Source organism: Acartia tonsa, chromosome 14, assembly GCF_053477335.1.
Source record: "Acartia tonsa isolate MP-2025a chromosome 14, ASM5347733v1, whole genome shotgun sequence".
Classification (NCBI taxonomy): Eukaryota; Metazoa; Arthropoda; class Copepoda; order Calanoida; family Acartiidae; genus Acartia; species Acartia tonsa.
In genome coordinates, this window is record NC_137273.1 from 7242825 (window position 1) to 7260932 (window position 18108).

Sequence of the window (18108 nt, forward strand, 5' to 3'; positions counted from 1 at the left end):
AACCATATCAAATTTAAAAACCACTTTTAGATACAGGAAATAGGGATAAATAAACACCCTCACATTCTTGAATACTCTGAGCAGAAGTAATAATAATCTGGGAAGAAGAAATAATATCTAAATCTGTTTATCTAAACATATAAAAGTAATGTTTTAAATACTGTTGTTATAACATGAATATTTAGGATATTTCGTTGGGCGCATGAACGTATTTCCCCGCAGTCATTCACAAGCGAGGAACGGATCAAGGTCGTTGCTGAAGGACACAAGCCTAAGGCAGCACCTCGCCCCCAAGAGGTATTTTCCAGGTAAAACCAGTGTTCCGAAGCCGGAGCCGGGAGCAGCAACATTTTTGGTGGAGCCGGAGCCGGATTCGGAGCCGTATTTTTCGTTAAAAACGGCTTCGGCTCCGGACTAGCTAAAAATGATTTTTTAAAGTAATATTATAATTTGGCAACGGTCTATTTCCATATAATAAACTGAAAAACTATTGTTACTTAACAAATAGACACACATCCTTCTACTTTTATATAGCTTTAATCAAATAAAAGCAAAATATTTCATATTATTTATTTTATTTTATCAAATTCAATAATGAAAAAAAATTGATATATTAATTTTAAGGTAGGAGCCGGAGCCGCATCAAAATTATACGGCTCCGGCACCCTGAAAACACTAGAGGGATAAAGGATTAAATAGCTGTATCTCTCCATAGCATCAACCTTGTGCAACTTTATCTATGATTGTACTCTACAAAAAGGATAATTTTGGTATTATCGTCGAGGATTTTTTCGTCCCTTGACTTATGCCTTTTTAAATAAGAAGAAAGCTAAACGAGAAATTGGGCGTTTACCTGTGGCGGATTTTTTCATGGCCTCTTTCTCCTTCTGTTTGATATTCTTGCTGGAGGTATCGACGCTGGAGGGATCCAGTAGTACCATCATCCTCTGCTTTGATGGCAGCTGGGTCAATACGTCTGCTTTCAGTCGTCTTATCATACATCTTTCCTGGATATTTTAATTAACTTTCAAACGTGTTATATTTTACTATGTGCTTCGCTACCTAGCCCCTATGAGATGGCAAGTGAGGTTAGAAAAATAGCTTAATACCATTCCAGGATATTTATAAAGCTTACTCGAAATGTACAACCAATTCGGAGTAGCAATTTCCATGATTCAGACAAAAAAAATCACAATACTTGATATTATAGGATACAGATTTTATACATTCTTTCATAATTGTCCTTAAAATTTTATGTCTATCTTTTATCTACCTCTGTATGTCCAATCCATCTATAACATACCTTTCTATCAAAGGGTGTAATTTGTTTGGCATATTTTCCGTAAAGTTGTGTGTAACCATTTAGTTAAATTTGCTTATTAAGTCAAACTGTTCTTAAATTAAATTTATAAACATTTTGTCATAATCAAGAATAGTTTGACTTTATAAGCGCATTTTACTAAACGGTTACACATAACTTTACGGAAAATACGCGAAAAAATGACCTTATTTAATATTTATAAATCTATCCTTTCAGTATGTATATACCTAATACTTACTTTGTTAGGACTTTATTTTAGAGATGCTCCGCTTATAACATTGTACTTTGTTGTCATATGAATCAGTATGCCAAAAATCAGATCAATGGAATAAATACCTACATCACATACAAAATTGCTGTGAAAAGTTAATAATTAACATGTTTAAAATGAACGTACGGACATTCTGGTAACGATTATAGAGTTGCTACGCTTTCTAAATCATGCCTAACTACTACAGGAATCACCATGCAAAGTTTGAAATCGACAGGACAACTCTAAAATGCCTAAATGAACGAAAATAGCTAACTATTACAGACTGACGGACCTACCCTAATTATCGAAAAGCTTCGCTTAAAATAAAATTCAGTTGTTGGTTACAGCTGATTCCAACCTGCAAGAGTAAAGATAGTTCTTCCATATTGCTGGAGCCAGTGAAATCATAAACCTCTCTGGGTCCAAACTTCTTAAGTTGTCCGTTGCAATATCTGTACCCAAAATCTTTGGCATATCTAAGAAAATAAGAATTATATTAAAACTTTAAAAAGTAAAGTAATATAAGAAAAATAGTTGCCTTGTTTAGAAAGATCTAAACAGGTGATATGTACATTATACATACAACGTGCATTCATCTACTTTATTAAACAACTTACAAATTTTTATTCGATGAAAAATGGCAAAGACTAAAATAATAGATATGTCAAGCAGATAGCATTCTTTTTTTGATTGGTGTAAACTGAAAAAAAACTATAAGCCATTTATAAGAGGCTAAAAATTGTGTTATGATAATATATGCATACCTGAAAAGTCCAGGCTGGAGGGCAGATATCTGGCTGTACAACTCCATAGGCCTGGACAGGGCGGGTGTTCCTGTCAGCAGGATCAAGTACTTGCTTTTTTGCATCAGAGGCTCCGCTGCTTTGGTCCTGGGTTGTTGTGGGTTATTGTAATTTCTCAGGCTTTATATCATAAAGAGGGAAGTTCGCAGGCACAGATAAGTTTTAATTCAACTAGCTGCTGCGTTCCTAAATCTGTATTCGAAGGTTAAAGAAGGTGGCAGAAATATAGCCTAAAACCATCGCAAAACTTACATCAAAACAAAAATAGAATACCTAACTTAAAATCATTCCAGAATCTATATGAATCAGGGTGTCGGAGCCGTATAATTTTGATGCGGCTCCGGCTCCTACCTTAAAATTAATATATCAATTTTTTTTCATTATTGAATTTGATAAAATAAAATAAATAATATAAAATATTTTGCTTTTAATTTGATTAAAGCTATATAAAAGTAGAAGGATGTGTGTCTATTTATTAAGTAACAATAGTTTTTCAGTTTATTATATGGAAATAGACCGTTGCCAAATTATAATATTACTTTAAAAAATCAATTTTAGCTAATCCGGAGCCGGAGCCGTTTTTAACGAAAAATATGGCTCCGGATCCGGCTCCGAAACACTGATATGAATTTTCAAAAATATGGAAAACACCATCGTTTCAATGGTTAGCGGGACCTTATCAGACAAAAAAAACCTTACTACTTTTTACAACTACTAGATGCTACGCCCCTAGAAGACTCTAATGCCACTTATGGTTGGGGGGTCATTTTTTAGGTACATTATCTTAGAAGGATGGTGTTACCCTCCATCAAAATAGCTCTAAACCATTCTAGGACCTATAAAAACCATATAGGATCAGTGGTTGGCAGGATCCTTCGCTACAGACAGACAGACGTCCTACTTGTACTTTTTAATTTTACATAAGGATATGGAACCTACGGCAGCTTGCGCTATAATAAAAACATCGATACTTCTGTTGAAGTGAATGCACACCAGTATTTATACAAAATAACCCTTCCTGGCCGACTTGTCATTCTTGATACAATGACTTTCATCCATTATCACAAGGTTAAACCCTTTGCGCATCAACTCAGCGGATTTTTTACTATAAAAGGATTGCGCATTTAGATGCTAGATTCATAACATAATAAATTTACTGTTTCCTATTTATATGAGGTTACAAGAGGTCATAAATGCAATAGTTCTCTTTAAGGATCGAGGAAAATGAGAATAAGTTGAAATTGGATTCTAAAATCATTAAACTCAGAGTAGTAGTTCAAAACCCCAAGAGTGTCACTGTCCAGATTTAATGAGGTAAATACATAATAGTTATTTCTCGCATCGTATTATAAACAGCTTTCCGCGGATATAGAATGTACAATTATAAGATTAAAACCAGTTTTTTTAACCCCGAGGTGCCGAAGGCACTGGCTAAAGAACTGGTTTTAATGTCATGATTGTACATTTTTATATTCCTAGAAAGCTGGATATAATACGATGCTAGAAATAGTTTTTTTCGTATGGATGAGAACCGGTTCTTATCCACCGGATTCGAATGAATACGAGAAAATTAGTTAATGTTTTTTTAAAGCATTTAAATGTGCCTAAGAAGATCATAGCTGATAATGACTACAGCAGCCTCCTGATTGTCCTCTACACTGTCCTTTCCTGATTATCAGGGTTGCCATTTTGAATTTTCGTTCAAGTCAACACTCTAATTACACAACCTTTATCTGGAAGTAATGACTGCCAGTGTCATTGTTAATCAGCTTAACATATTTCACTGTGGGCTAGAATTGAATCAAGACAAAAGTAAGTGCCGAGCCCTGGGACCTATGTATGGTGAAAATAGACATAAAACCATGATGATTCCATGTAAAACCAAAATATTTCAGCGGGGGCTTTTTGAGAAAATTAGATTTGAAAATTTCAAGTTCAATTTTCACCAGCTAGGAGTTGCTGCATAATCAAGACAAGAAAAGCAAATATTATTTATTTTAAATTTTGAACAACTTTGCTTTTATAAAGTTCTTCATAAAACCACTCCTGAAGGGAGTTAATAAATGGCCATTTTTATCACTTGCTTTGCAAAGGTCATGAAAATTCAGCCTAAAATAAATCATACATAGAAAGGTTTTAAGAAGGACTTCATAAAAGCAAAGTTGTTCAAAATTTAAAATAAATAATATTTGCTTTTCTTGTCATGATTATGCGGCAACTCCTAGCGGGTGAAAATTGAACTTGAAATTTTCAAATCTAATTTTCTCAAAAAGCCCCCGCTGAAATATTTTGGTTTTACCTGGAATCATCATGGTTTTATGTCTATTTTCACCATACATAGGTCCCAGGGCTCGGCACTTACTTTTGTCTTGATTCAATTCTAGCCCACAGTGATTTCTGAGAAAGGCATTTTTCTCTGTCTTTCAGTGGGAGTATTTATACATATGATATTTGTCATATGCAATATTCATGTTATTTTAAAAATTGGCAACCCTGTTTACCTGTTGTGATGATGGTAACATGTTCAGAAGTAAGGAATGGAAACCATCGTAATATTGATGTTTCCCAGGTGTATCTGAATTTCAGTTTTATTTGAAGGTAAATGTTCCAGAACGATAATAAAGGGTTTGGGTACATCATTTTCTGAATTTAACTTTCCTTTTATATGTACTTGCAGGCCTCTGGGAGCACTTGAAGTAACAAGGATTAACGACCCTCTACTTTCAATTTAAGGGGGGGGGGGGGGGGGGCGTAATGACATTTATTCGTAATCCGTGAGCAAAATGGTCTTAAAATTTAGCTAGACCCTTCAAACTTGGTATATAAGCATAGTCCTATAGGTATTACATCTAAATGGCAAAAAAATCTAAAATTTTTTATTTTAAGGTTAGGTTAGGTAAGAAAAACCCTGCGGAAATGGGGTTTTTAGGCTTTTTTTTTTTGTCTATTTTGATGTGGACACTTAACTTAAATTGTTTTTTCTTAGGGTTTTAACTTAAATACACTGTATCTATTCATATGGACTTTATTTAAGATGATTCAGCAAGTCGGGGACCGACCCCAGGGGGCTAGGTGGGTGGCCCGCAGGGGTTAAGTGCCTTTTTCCCAATACATATGTTGTAATACATCTAATTATAGGTTTTTTAGGTCAAGGAACTCAAATTTAGAGCTAAAATAAGCATTAGACTAATCTGAAGCTAGCCCCAGCGGGCTAGGTTGGTGGCCCGCAGGGGTTAAGTGCATTTTTTCCAATATATATCATGTTATATATCAAAATATAGGTTTTTTATGTTAATAAACTCAAATTCTAAACGAAAATTAGCATTAGACTAACCTGAAGCTAACCCCCCCGGGCTAGGTTGGTTTTCTGCAGGGCTTAAGAGCATTTACCTAACCTAACCTAGAAACTTACTTATATTTTTACAGGTTTTTTTCTTGAATAAACTGTGTCTATTAATGAGGACTTTATTTTAAATGATCCAGCAAGTCGAGGACCGACTAATCTGAAGTTAGCCCCAGCGGGCTAGGTCGGTTGCCTGCAGGGGTTAAGTGCATTATTTTCCAAAATACATCTTGTGATATATCAAAATATAGGTTTTTAAGGTCAAGAACTCAAATTCAGAGCTAAAATAAGCATTAGAATAATCTGAAGCTAAACCCAGAAGGCTAGGTGGGTGGCCTGCAGGGGTTAAGTGCATTTTCCCAATATATATGTTGAGATACAACCAATTATAGGTTTTTTTAGGTCAAAGAACTCAAATTCAGAGCTGAAATAAGCATTAGACTAATCTGAAGCTAACACCAGCGGGCTAGGTGGGTTGCCAACAGGGCTTAAGTACATTTTACCTAACCTAACCTAAAAACTTACATTTAATATTATTTTTTTTAGGTTTTGTTTCTCAAATAAACTGTCCATTCATGTGGATCTTATTTCAGATGATCAAGCAAGTCGAAGACTGACCCCAGCGGGCTAGGTGGGTGGCCCGTAGGGGTTAAATGCATTTTTTAGAAAAAGTATGTGTTATCATACATTAAATTATAGGTTTTTTAGGTCAAGAAACTCAAATTTACAGCTAATAAAAGGATCAGACTAATCTGAAGCTAGCCCCAGCGGGCTAGGTGGGTTGCCTGCAAGTCCTAAGTGCATTTTAACCAACCTAACCTGGAACCTTACTTTTTTTTTTAGGGTTTTTTTTGGAATAAACTGTGTCTATTTATTAGAACATTATTTAAGATGATCAAGCAAGTTGGGGACCGACCCCAGCAGGCTAGGTGGGTGGCCCGCAGGGGTTAAGTGCATTTTTAAAAAGTATGTGCTGTCATACATAAAATTATAGGTTTTTTAGGTCCAGAAATTCAAATTGAGAGCTAATAATTGAATCAGACTAATCTGAAGCTAGCCCCTGCTAGGTGGGTTGCCTGCAAGGCTTAAATGCATTTTACCAAACCTAACCTAGAATCTTACTTTTTTGAAGTTTTTTTAATTGAATAAACTGTTCATGAGAACATTATTTAAGATGATCTAGCAAGTCGGGGACTGACCCAGGCGGGCTAGGTTTTACTTAGATACACAGTGTTCAGTCCTAAAGCCATCATTTAAAAGATTCTTCATACAGGAGGCTGACCCAAGGAGGTCCCCAACTTGCTGGATCATCTAAAAAAAATTCCTCATTCATAGACACAGTTCATTCAAGGAAAAAACCAAAAAAATAAGTAAGTTTCTAGGTAAGGTTAGGTAAAATGCACTTAAGCCCTGCAGAAGATCTACCTAGCCCGCGGGGCTTAGCTTCAGGTAAGATTTATGCTTATTTTAGCTCTGAATTTGAGTTTCTTGACCTTAAAAACCTATATTTTGATATATAACAAGATATATATTGGAAAATAATGCATTTAACCCCTGCGGGCCACCGACCTAGCCCGCTGGGGCTAGCTTCAGATTAGTCTTATGCTAATTCTAGCTCTAAATTTGAGTTAACTGACCTAAAAAAACTTATAATTAGATGTATAACAACATATATATTGGGAAAAATGCACTTAACCCCTGCGGGCCACCAACCTAACCTGCTGGGGTCGGTTCCCGACTTGCTGGATTATCTTAAATAAAGTCCTCATTAATAGACAAAGTTTATTCAAGAAAAAACATGTAAAAATATAAGTAAGTTTATAGGTTAGGTTATGTAAATGCTCTTAAGCCCTGCAGAAAACCAACCTAGCCCGGGGGGGTTAGCTTCAGGTTAGTCTAATGTTAATTTTTGCTCAGAATTTGAGTTTCTTGACCTAAAAAACCTATATTTTGATATATAACAAGATATATATTGGAAAAAATGAACTTAACCCCTGCGGGCCACCTACCTAGCCCGCTGGGGCTAGCTTCAGATTAGTCTAATGCTTATTTTAGCTCTGAATTTGAGTTCCTTGACCTAAAAAACCTATAATTAGATGTATCACAACATATGTATTGGGAAAAAGGCACTTAACCCCTGCGGGCCACCCACCTAGCCCCCTGGGGTCGGTCTCCGACTTGCTGAATCATCTTAAATAATGTCCATATGAATAGATACAGTGTATTTAAGTTAAAACCCTAAAAAAAAACAATTTAGGGTAAGTTTCCACATCAAAATCGACCAAAAAAAGCCTAAAAACCCCATTTCCGCAGGGTTTTTCTTACCCAACCTAACCTTAAAATAAAAATTTTTGGATTTTTTTGCCATTTAGATGTAATACCTATAGGACTATGCTTATATACCAAGTTTGAAGGGTCTAGCTAAATTTTAAGACCATTTTGCTCACGGATTACGAATAAATGTCATTACGCCCCCCCCCCCCCCCCCTTTTTCAAAAATATTCTTAGGGGGGGGGGCACATTTGGGTGTTGGATTGGTAGTTTCCACTTCCAAAGTAGTTATAAACCTTCCCATGACCTAGGAGAAGCTTCACTGTTAATGAGAACTATAACTGTTTAACGGTTATCGAGATCCTTTCAAACATAATGCGTTATTAATCGCTCTTCACTTAAGTATTAATGTAATTGTATTTAAGATATGTTTTACTTTTAGGGGAAAATTTTACTGTAATTTTGACTCCAACTGTTAATAACTCATGCCCTACATTTATTGATGAATGAATAGAAACATAATCGTACCTCATAGAAGAAGGGGCTACTACAAGGAAAGGCCAGGCATCCATGAAATAACTGGCAAGACCCAATGCCTTAAAATAATAAAATAAACAAGGATGATCAAAATTAGGAATCATAAAATTAATTTCAAGGACTTTTAGCAATGATTAAAGAGTTACATCGTTTTCCAAGTTTTATCCTGATAAAAAAAAAACATTTTGCAAGATTAGAATATATTGTAAACAGTCTTAATTGAGAGGGCTATACATACTTTAAGGAGATATGGCCAAAACGTAAATAAGCTTTTGATTCAATAATAGACGTTTAAGGGAGGGAGGGAGTAAGGGGTGTTTTCTTCCCTCAATCTTTGAAAACCCTCATTAAACCCCGCATCAAAATTTTTAAAATACATTAATAACCCAATGATTTCATGATTGTCTTATACCTCAGGATCCCTAGTTACTTGCCTGAATAGTTTTTCCCAAGCCCATGTCATCCGCTATTAAAACTCTACCCTTCCGACTTACTCCATATCTGAACAAATAAAGGATAAAATCATTGCAATAATGGCCCATCTTAACATCAAACCTCATTAAAATGGATCAAATCACATAAGTATCAAATATACTCACTTCCTATTCCTGTAAAATGTTATAGAGATTTCTTACAACTGACAATAGAATGTATTGAACGTATTTTTAGTAAAGTGCTATTATAAACTGTTTAGTGTTTGTCCTTTATCATCTAAACACATCCTCTAGCATAAGAGGAGGGGGGGGGGGGAGAAGTTCTGACACTTTTGGGTAAACAGTGATTATAAGCTTTGTCTTAGGAGTGAGAGGATAGGTTATTTGGCAAAAAAGTTTCCTTTTGGGATGTAGTTTCCCTATATTTAAACAAATTTGGATTTGGCCTCTAGGTTGTCTCGGGACAGGTAAAAAATTTGTTTTTTGGAAGAGTTAGAAGTCAACTTATAAAAAAAAAATATCCATCTTTTTGAATGTTATTTACATATTCGAAGATAAAAGGAGTATATTTTGTTTTATAAGTTGACCTCTAATTCTTCGAAATATATATATAATTTTTTTTTTACTTGTCCAGAGAAAACCTGGAGGCCTGCAGACCTTAATAGCATACCACTATCTTTTATGTGTAAAGTGAATTATATCCTTACAAAATATACATATTTTTACGTTTCTTACAACTTTGCTTCTATTAGAAACTATCGTCTCTGTTTACCATTAAAAGAGAGGGGTAGGTTTCTGGTAGAATCCGTAAAGGTGTGTGTTTTAAGGCTTATAAATAGTAGTAGAACGATAATATTCACTAAATATGTGTATTTCTTATTGAAAAGAACTATAGACAAAAAAAATTTTAAACGTATCCCTCTCTTTATAACAATACCTTATCCCTTCTCTCTGAAAGGGCATAAGAGAATCTGTGATGGTTTGTTCTATTCTGGACAGATCTATATCTTCCAAGTGGTAGTCTTTGGGGTGTAGGAAGGTACTGCAATATTAGGTTTTATAATTCTACAATATCATTTTAGTTAATTTTTAAGGGGTGTATGTGTGTGTGTCTGTCCATGTTTTGATATGTTCTAGGCAACCTTTTAACACAGTAGACTAAGTTAAATAGCGAGACATGTCATATTCAATGTTCCTAGGCCTTAAACCATTTTTTATGTACTTTGAATATCCTTATAATAAAGTAACAGGATGTTTGTGTGTTTGTATGTTTGTACCGAAGGATCTCGCTAACCGCTGAACCGATCGGGTTCTCCTTAACAGGGTAGATTCTCATATGTCCCGGGAAGGTTTATAACTATTTTGGGGAAGGGTACCACCACTTCCCTAGAGAAATTAAATTTTTTATTTTCTCGATTTTAGAAAGAGAGTTCAACGAAAAATAAACGTCAAACGCAAAATAGCCATAAAAAAAATATTTAAAGTGCCACTAGAGACCTCTAGGGGCGTAGCCGCTAGTATCATGTATAGTAGAAAAGTATTTCATAATGAATAATGATATTGTATGAAAAACCTAAGAATCCAAGAAGGCAGGGGTGTCAACTCCACTTCTTCCTACAGTACAATGTAATGGTTGCCAACAAAATATTGATTTATTAAATCAATAATAAGTCTTGTGGGTCCGTCTAATTTTCACTAAAACAAGGATGACAACATCCATAAAAGCGAAGCACTGAAACGGTAGGACAAACGAACATTAACATTTGTATAGTGTCAGAACTGAATAATCAGAATATAAATGTATAAGAGTCGAACCAAAATTGAAAGTAAATTTGTTGAAAAACTGCTGGATACAGGATAATGTTTATGGACATACTTACATTTTTAGGACTTGATTATAGAGTTGCTTCGCTTATAACATTATACTTTGTTGTCCCAGGAATTAATATACCAAAAATCAGATCAATCGGATGATTAGATCACATGAAAATTTGTTGTTAAAAAGTAAAAAAATCGACATGTTTAAAATGGACGTACGGACATTCTGGTAATGATTATAGAGTTGCTACGCTTTCTAAATCGTACCTAACTACTAAAGGAATCACCATGCAAAGTTTGAAATCAATAGGACAATTCTAACATGCCTAAATTAACGAAAAAAAGCTATCCATTACGGACGGACGGACGGACGGACGGACCGACCCTAATTATAGAAAAGCTTCGCTTTTAAAAACATGATTCAAGGTACGTAAGAAGTAAAGAATTGTCAATTGGACATTTCAGTATAGTTTGTCAGTCTTGATCATATCATATTATTATGCCGTATAAGTTTTATTTTGAGGGAAGGGGGGGATGCCTGTTTGTAAATCAATTTCGGGCAAAAGGAATAAAAAAGTGATAGACGGGGGTCTAATCACAAAAAATTAACAGAGGGGGGAAATTCTAATATATTTTGATTTTGGTAGTCCCCTTTTGGGGATATGTGAGGGCAAGGCAGAATAGTTAATCTTTTAAAAAACTTCAATTTTATTGATTTTTTCTCTAGGCGTATTTCATTTTTGACAACCTTCCTTGTATTTGGACATTTCTTTGACTAGCTTATCATGTTCATCAAGTTGAAAACTCCAGGTTCGAGTCGTAGCATTATATCTTCTAAAATATATATTATCCTTATGAAAAAAAGTAACAGAATGTCTGTGTGTGTGGAGGGTGTCTGTTTTGAAGGATATCACTAATCATTGAAAGGGGTGCGGTTTTAAATTTCCATTTCAGGGTATTTTTTTAGCCCCAGAGATGGTGAAAACTTTTTTCTTTTCTCATTTACTGTCTCATTTTATTACTAAAATTGAAAGTGGAAGGTTGACTTACAAAACAAAGTCACATATATTGCCATAACATAGCTAGCAGATAAAGAAAGAGGACAACATTCAACATCCAGAGAAATCATGGATGGACAACCGGACAATGTGAGCTGTAGAGCAGATGTTCAGTGCAATTCACGGAATCTTTTGTAGCCAGACGACTGACTGTTGAATTAAGTAAGTTGTAATAACAATAACAAACATCATATATCAGTGAATTTGAATGGTCAATTAAGGGGTTCTAAACTCTATAGAACACGTTTGTTATATTCATTATAGGTATCTTATTTTCAGAAAGATTTGGTTTACCTCGTGCTTAGTTTATTAAAAATATTAATCATCCCCTCATGATATCCGCCTCTTACCTAAATATTAAAACATTTATAGCAAAGCTACTCTATAATTAAATTTGTGTCTGTCCATAAAGCTATGAGGGAAAGAAAACATTAATAGCATGATATATAAATTATTTTTCTTCTCAAACTGTATAATGATATACTTTTAGTTTTATTCTGATTAAAAATGTTGTTAGCTTGTTATGTTTCTTATTTTCCTTGTTAAAAGGTTTTTTTAATGCAACCATCTAGTAATCAATGATTAAACGGCACTTAGAATTCGAATTTCAATCTGAAATTTTTCATGAGTAATCCTTGGTTGGTATATTTTCCCTAAATCGAACAAAAGTAGGTAAAGTAACGGCTGGCGGCTCAGTCGTTTAGCCGTTTTTTTTGCCGTTCAGGGCAAATTCATCATTAATTACGTAGAAATCAACTTTTTAAAACATATTTTTTGTTTGATTCATGTTAAATGATAGCAACAACCATTTCTAATATTTCTAGTGCCAACAGCTACCGGCTAGAACAGTTTGATAAGGTTTTTGAGCGACAAAAAGTGTTACGTGGAGATAGGTTTCGTGACTAATTTGCTCTTAATGGCAAAACGGCTGAGCCGCCAGCCGTTAGCTGCTACTTTTCCAACTTTTTGTTCGATTTAGGGAAAATAGACCTACTAAGGATTATTTATGCAAAATTTTAGATTGAAATTCGAATTCTAAGTGCCATTTAATCATTGATTACGAGATGGTTGCATTAAAGCCACCCCCCTCCCCCCTTTGTTATAAAGGATGACAACAAAATTAAAAGCAAATCAGAAATAATTTTTAATCCATCCAAAGCGTCTTAAGTAAAGAAATGCTTAATATTACAGAGATGATACACTTATAGAATTGTACCTAACAGTCATAGGAATCTATAATCAAAAATTCAAGGAAATAGGATTATTACCTATGTAATTTAAAAAGCTTAAAATTTTCATGCAAAGTTTAAAATCTATATGACAATTCTAACAAAAATACCTCGAATCTATTTCTTTCAACTAGAGTACACGACACCAAAACTTTGGACTTGGATTGTCCAAAACCTAGAAAATAATCATCTTGAATGAATGCTTCCATATAATAATTCATGCATTATTATAAACAGAACATTAAAGAGATATTTCTGTGAGGTGTATTTTACATTTTGGCTGATGAAAAAAATGATTTATAATATTTACATTTCAAATGAAACGCTTTTTAATAAACTTTCCTTTCGAGTCAGGGGTGTATATTTTCAACAAATTTGACCCTGCTGAGGGGGGGGGGGGGGGGTAAAAAAAAAATATGTGGTTGGGGGGAAAAATGTAAAAATTAAGAGAACTGAAAGCATTTTTTTCCATTTTTCTTACCTTTTTGGTGAAACAAACTAAAAGAATATGTGGGAGGGGGGGATAATATGAATAAAATAAAGAGTTTCGAAAATATTTTTCCATTTTATTTCCTTCCTTGCTGGAAAAAACTAGGAGGGGAAAAAAAATAAAAATTTTGCAGCAGGGGAAAAAATGGATCTTGTGCATAATATACACCCCTGATTCGAGTAAAAAAAGTACTTTGGTTAAGTAACACTTTCTATGATTCTTTTATTTTACTACTGAAACATCTCTTCAATTCACTTTATCTTCCCATCCGTCAGTCTATAACGCAATAATATTTGTAATTTTCTCTGCCATTTAAGATATATGAATTGAATATCATATGTAAAGTTTTCGTGATATCTATTATTTATATATCTTTCTCTCTTTTTACTCCCCCACTTTTTTAATAACCAGTGAACATAGGCTGTATATTAACTTTGTCTGTCTATCTATGAATTTTTTTTGTACTTCACTACTTATGGATGTTGCCATCAATGTTTCCTATCATAAATGTGTTACCTAAGACTGAAGAGCTTGCAATAATTCTACTGGGCACATTTGCAGCTGTTGATTTTTGCATGGGATTATGATTTGGCAATGATGGCTTTGATGAATCTTGTTGCTGACCAGAGTAAAAAGTATTTGTTGACACTAAAAAAGAAAACAATTTTTATTTTCACTAGTTGAATTTCCAGTCACCCTACCTCTCTCTATTTTTTTTCATAATTCCCCGTTTCCCCAGGGAATTATGGAAATAAACACCCCAGAAGTGGAATCCTTGTAATGGAAGTTTGTCTCAAGGTATTTCAAATTGTCTTATGCGAAGAGTTATAACAAAATATATACGGCGGAAGTGGCGGATTCGCCGCCGTTTCTTTACAGTTGCAAATTGTATTACATAATAAAAACTGCAATGCTAAATCCCGAAGTTGTATCTTTGTTATGCTTAGTCCTTACATGTTTTTAGTTTGTTTTAATTATTTCTATATAATTCAGGGATGTATATTCTGCAAATTTGACCCTGCTGAGGGGGGGGGGAAGAAATATATGGTTGGGGGGGGGGGGGTGGGGGGTGAATGTAGAATTTAAGAGAACTGAAAGCATTTTTTTCCATTTTTCTCTCCTCTTTGGTGAAAAAACTCAAAGAATATGGAAGAGGAGGTAAATATGAATAAAATACCTAAAGAGTTTTGAAAATATTTTTCCATTTTATCCCCTTCCTTGCTTGAAAAAACTAGGAAGGTAAAAACAAATATAAAAAAATATGAGCAGGGGAAAAAAATTAATCTTGTGCAGAATATACACCCCTGTCTATATTCAGACATAACGTACACAAAAAAAGTACGTTACGTACATAAAAAAAGTAAAAAAACGTACAAAAACGTACATTCCTAATAAAAATAAATTAAATAATTTCCTAGTTATCTATTATCAATACATTTAAGTCTACTAGCGGCTACCTGTAAAGGAAAACCATAGCGGACTGACAAGATATCCTATTACTCTATTTAAAAGAACTAACGTCTACGCTCCTAAAGGCCTCTAGGGGCACTTGAGGAGGGGAGAGTTGAATTCAATAACCCATTTTTTTTTATTTTAGATTTAAAAAGAAAAAGTAAAAAACATTGATGACAACATAAATAAGTAGTGAAGCTCAAAGAGTCAAAAGTTATATATAGACATCTGGAAAAAAATTAACTTATAATCAGTGAGCAATTAAAATTCATTTTTGGGGGGGAGGAGGTAATTTTTTTTCTAAAGTCGATTTCTCTTGGGAGGGTGGATGGTGATACTCTTCCCCAAAATAGTTATAAAACTTCCAAAAACCTATGAGAAGCTATCCTGTTAAGGAGAACCATATCGGTTCAGTGTTAGCGAGATCCTTTCGTACAAACAAACAGACATCCTGATATTACGTACAAAGTTTATCCAATTATAAGGACCAGCGACTACGCCCTTGGAGGTCTCTAGAGGAACTTGATTAGGGGGGGAGTTGAATCCAAAAACCCATTTTTTTATTTTTCATTTAAAAATAAAAACTAAAAAACAAGGATGACAACATCCTTAAGTAGCGTAGCTCAAAAGTTATGGATGGAAATCTGGGAAAATAAATAAACTATAGAGTAGTGTCATAAAAAATAAGCATTTAACTTATTCAAATAAATCATTAAACCTTTTTAAAAATATATATTAACAACGTGATAATCTAGGAAAAAATTCAGCCCCCCAACCAATAAGCAAATCTCAATGAAACTTAGTGGAAGTATTAAGAATGAAAACTTATACAATCTCTGAAAATTACAACCGCCTTCAAGAATATGAGTAGAGAAAATCACAAAAACCTATACATCTAGGAATCGATCTAGCACTGCAACAAATAGACAAACCTTAAAGAAACTTTTTGAAAATATGTAGAACGTGAATTTATTTATTCCCTGAAAATTTCAGCCGTCTTTCTTGAATAGAAGTCGAGAAAACCATGAAAACTTGAAAATCTAGGAATAGATCTAGCACCCCAAACAAAAGGCAAATCTCAATGAAAATATGTAGAATGTGAACTTATTTAATCAAAAAAACAGGAGCCGAGAAAATCACGTTTCTCCGATAGCATAACGGACTGACAAAGTGATTATAGAGTAGCTTTGCTAATAAATTTTTTAGTGAGGGAGGGGGGAGTAGACCACCCCCCTTTTTTTTATTTCAATTTTAAAAAGAAAGAAAAAATAGGGGAAGGGTGGTGATTTTTTTCTAAGAGTGATATCTCTTGGAGGGTGGTTGTACCCTCTCCCAGGACCTATGAGAAGCTACCCTGTAAAGGAGAACCATATCAGTTTAGCGGTTAGCGAGAACCTTCGGTACAAATAAACTGACAGACAGACATACATCCTGTTATTACGTACTGAGTATATTCCAGGGGTGTATATTCTGCATGGGATCCCCTGCTTAGGGGGGGGGGGGGGGAAAAATAAAAAATAAGTGGTTGGAGGGAAAAAAAATGTAAAAATTAAGAAAACTGAAAACATTTTTTCCATTTCGCCCCCCTCCTTGGTTAAAAAACTAAAAAAATGTGTGGTAGGAGGGATAAAATAAATAAAATATAGAGTTCTTTAAATATTTTTCTATTTTCCCCCCCTACTTTTTAAGAAAAATCTAGGGGGGAAAAAAAATAAAAAATTTTGTAGCAGGGGAAAAAAAATAAATCTTGTGCAGAATATACACCCCTGGTATATTCTATTATATAAAGTAGTAAGTTTTTTGTCTGATGCTTAAGATTTTCATTTCTGAACCGATTGATTACTCAATTTCAGGGAAACTTCACACAGTTACCGAGATGGTTTTAGGCTATTTTTCTACCATTTTGAAAATAGAAAAATAGCCTACAACCTCACAAAGATTATGTCGGTTCAGCAGTTAGCGAGATTCTACTCTACAGGAAAAAAAAGGATATATAGGATATACATGAACCTAGTAATAGTGTCTAACTTTTTATCTTTGTGACGTAACAAAAATCCATCTATTTTTTAGGGGTTTCCTTTCCACCTCCCCTCTCATCCTTCGATTTTTTTAAGTCACAAAGATAAAAAGTTAGACACTATTACTAGGTTCGATATACATACAATAAGATATAGGGTTATTTTGTCTAATGCTAAAGATCTCAGAAAATACTAGTCTTTAATACAAAGTAAATCAAACAGATTGGGTTCTAATCTTCAGGGAATATATCTACTGGTCCTGTGGTGGTTTTAGGCTATTTTCTTGGAGTGTGGGAAACCCACCCCTCCAAAAAAAACATCAACCACCCCTCAATTTATTTTTGTAAACTAATGCAAATAAGCGGGGTGGGGGAACCCCCACCGCACCCTGGGGCGAAACCTAAATGAAAAAAATCATCACAATCTTTTTTTTCGTTTTTTTTGGACAAATTTCGAACAAACGATTCTATAAAGGAGGGGAAGAAGCCTCTAGAGGCAAGGGGCGAAGCCGCTAATCCTAGTAGTAAGTAAAAAGCTTTAAGTGTCCCTCCCCTCAAGACAATAGCTTAAAACCATCACAGGACTATACGGTATATTCCCTGAAGAGTAGAGTCCAATAGGTTCATTGGTTACTGAGATCTTAAGCTTCTGATAGACAGACGGACAAGGAGACGGACAGACATCATTCTACTTTGTATTATAGATAATATACTATTTTTGTAATACTTTTTGTACAAATACAAATACATATACATATACAAATACTTTTATAGGTACTTATATTTGATTCTTACTCTTTAATAAATGAAAATACAAAAAAATAAGACTTTTTAATCCTAAACTGAGCACCATATGATATATCGGAAAATTTACCTAAGTATATATATCCTAAAGAATTTGAAAAAAAAATTTCGTAAAATCTTTTAAAGGGGTAGTTGCATGCAGTGCATTTAAACTTGAGTTTAGTCAACTGCATATCTTTTTCTGTTCAATAGTTTCAACTAAATCTATAGAACATATATTTCAAATCCATAAATTTAAACTATAAGTTCTAATAACATAATTTACCTAATTTACCTAC

At 34.1% G+C, this 18108-nt stretch overlaps 1 protein-coding gene across 1 annotated transcript in view; it reads right to left on the reverse strand.

Moving 5' to 3' along the window:
* Marcal1 (SWI/SNF-related matrix-associated actin-dependent regulator of chromatin subfamily A-like protein 1) overlaps window positions 1-18108 on the reverse strand; it is a 30975-nt gene that overhangs the window by 10626 nt on the left and 2241 nt on the right. The window contains exons 6-19 of the mRNA XM_080146892.1: window positions 14074-14205; window positions 13178-13242; window positions 12133-12188; window positions 11529-11614; window positions 10536-10572; window positions 9900-10004; window positions 8963-9029; window positions 8520-8587; window positions 4879-4952; window positions 3982-4045; window positions 3394-3482; window positions 2339-2462; window positions 1933-2050; window positions 854-1007 (exon numbers count right to left, since the gene is read on the reverse strand). Coding sequence (XP_080003018.1) covers window positions 854-1007; window positions 1933-2050; window positions 2339-2462; window positions 3394-3482; window positions 3982-4045; window positions 4879-4952; window positions 8520-8587; window positions 8963-9029; window positions 9900-10004; window positions 10536-10572; window positions 11529-11614; window positions 12133-12188; window positions 13178-13242; window positions 14074-14205 — 1239 coding nt within the window. The remainder of the gene's footprint in view (window positions 1-853; window positions 1008-1932; window positions 2051-2338; window positions 2463-3393; window positions 3483-3981; window positions 4046-4878; window positions 4953-8519; window positions 8588-8962; window positions 9030-9899; window positions 10005-10535; window positions 10573-11528; window positions 11615-12132; window positions 12189-13177; window positions 13243-14073; window positions 14206-18108) is intronic.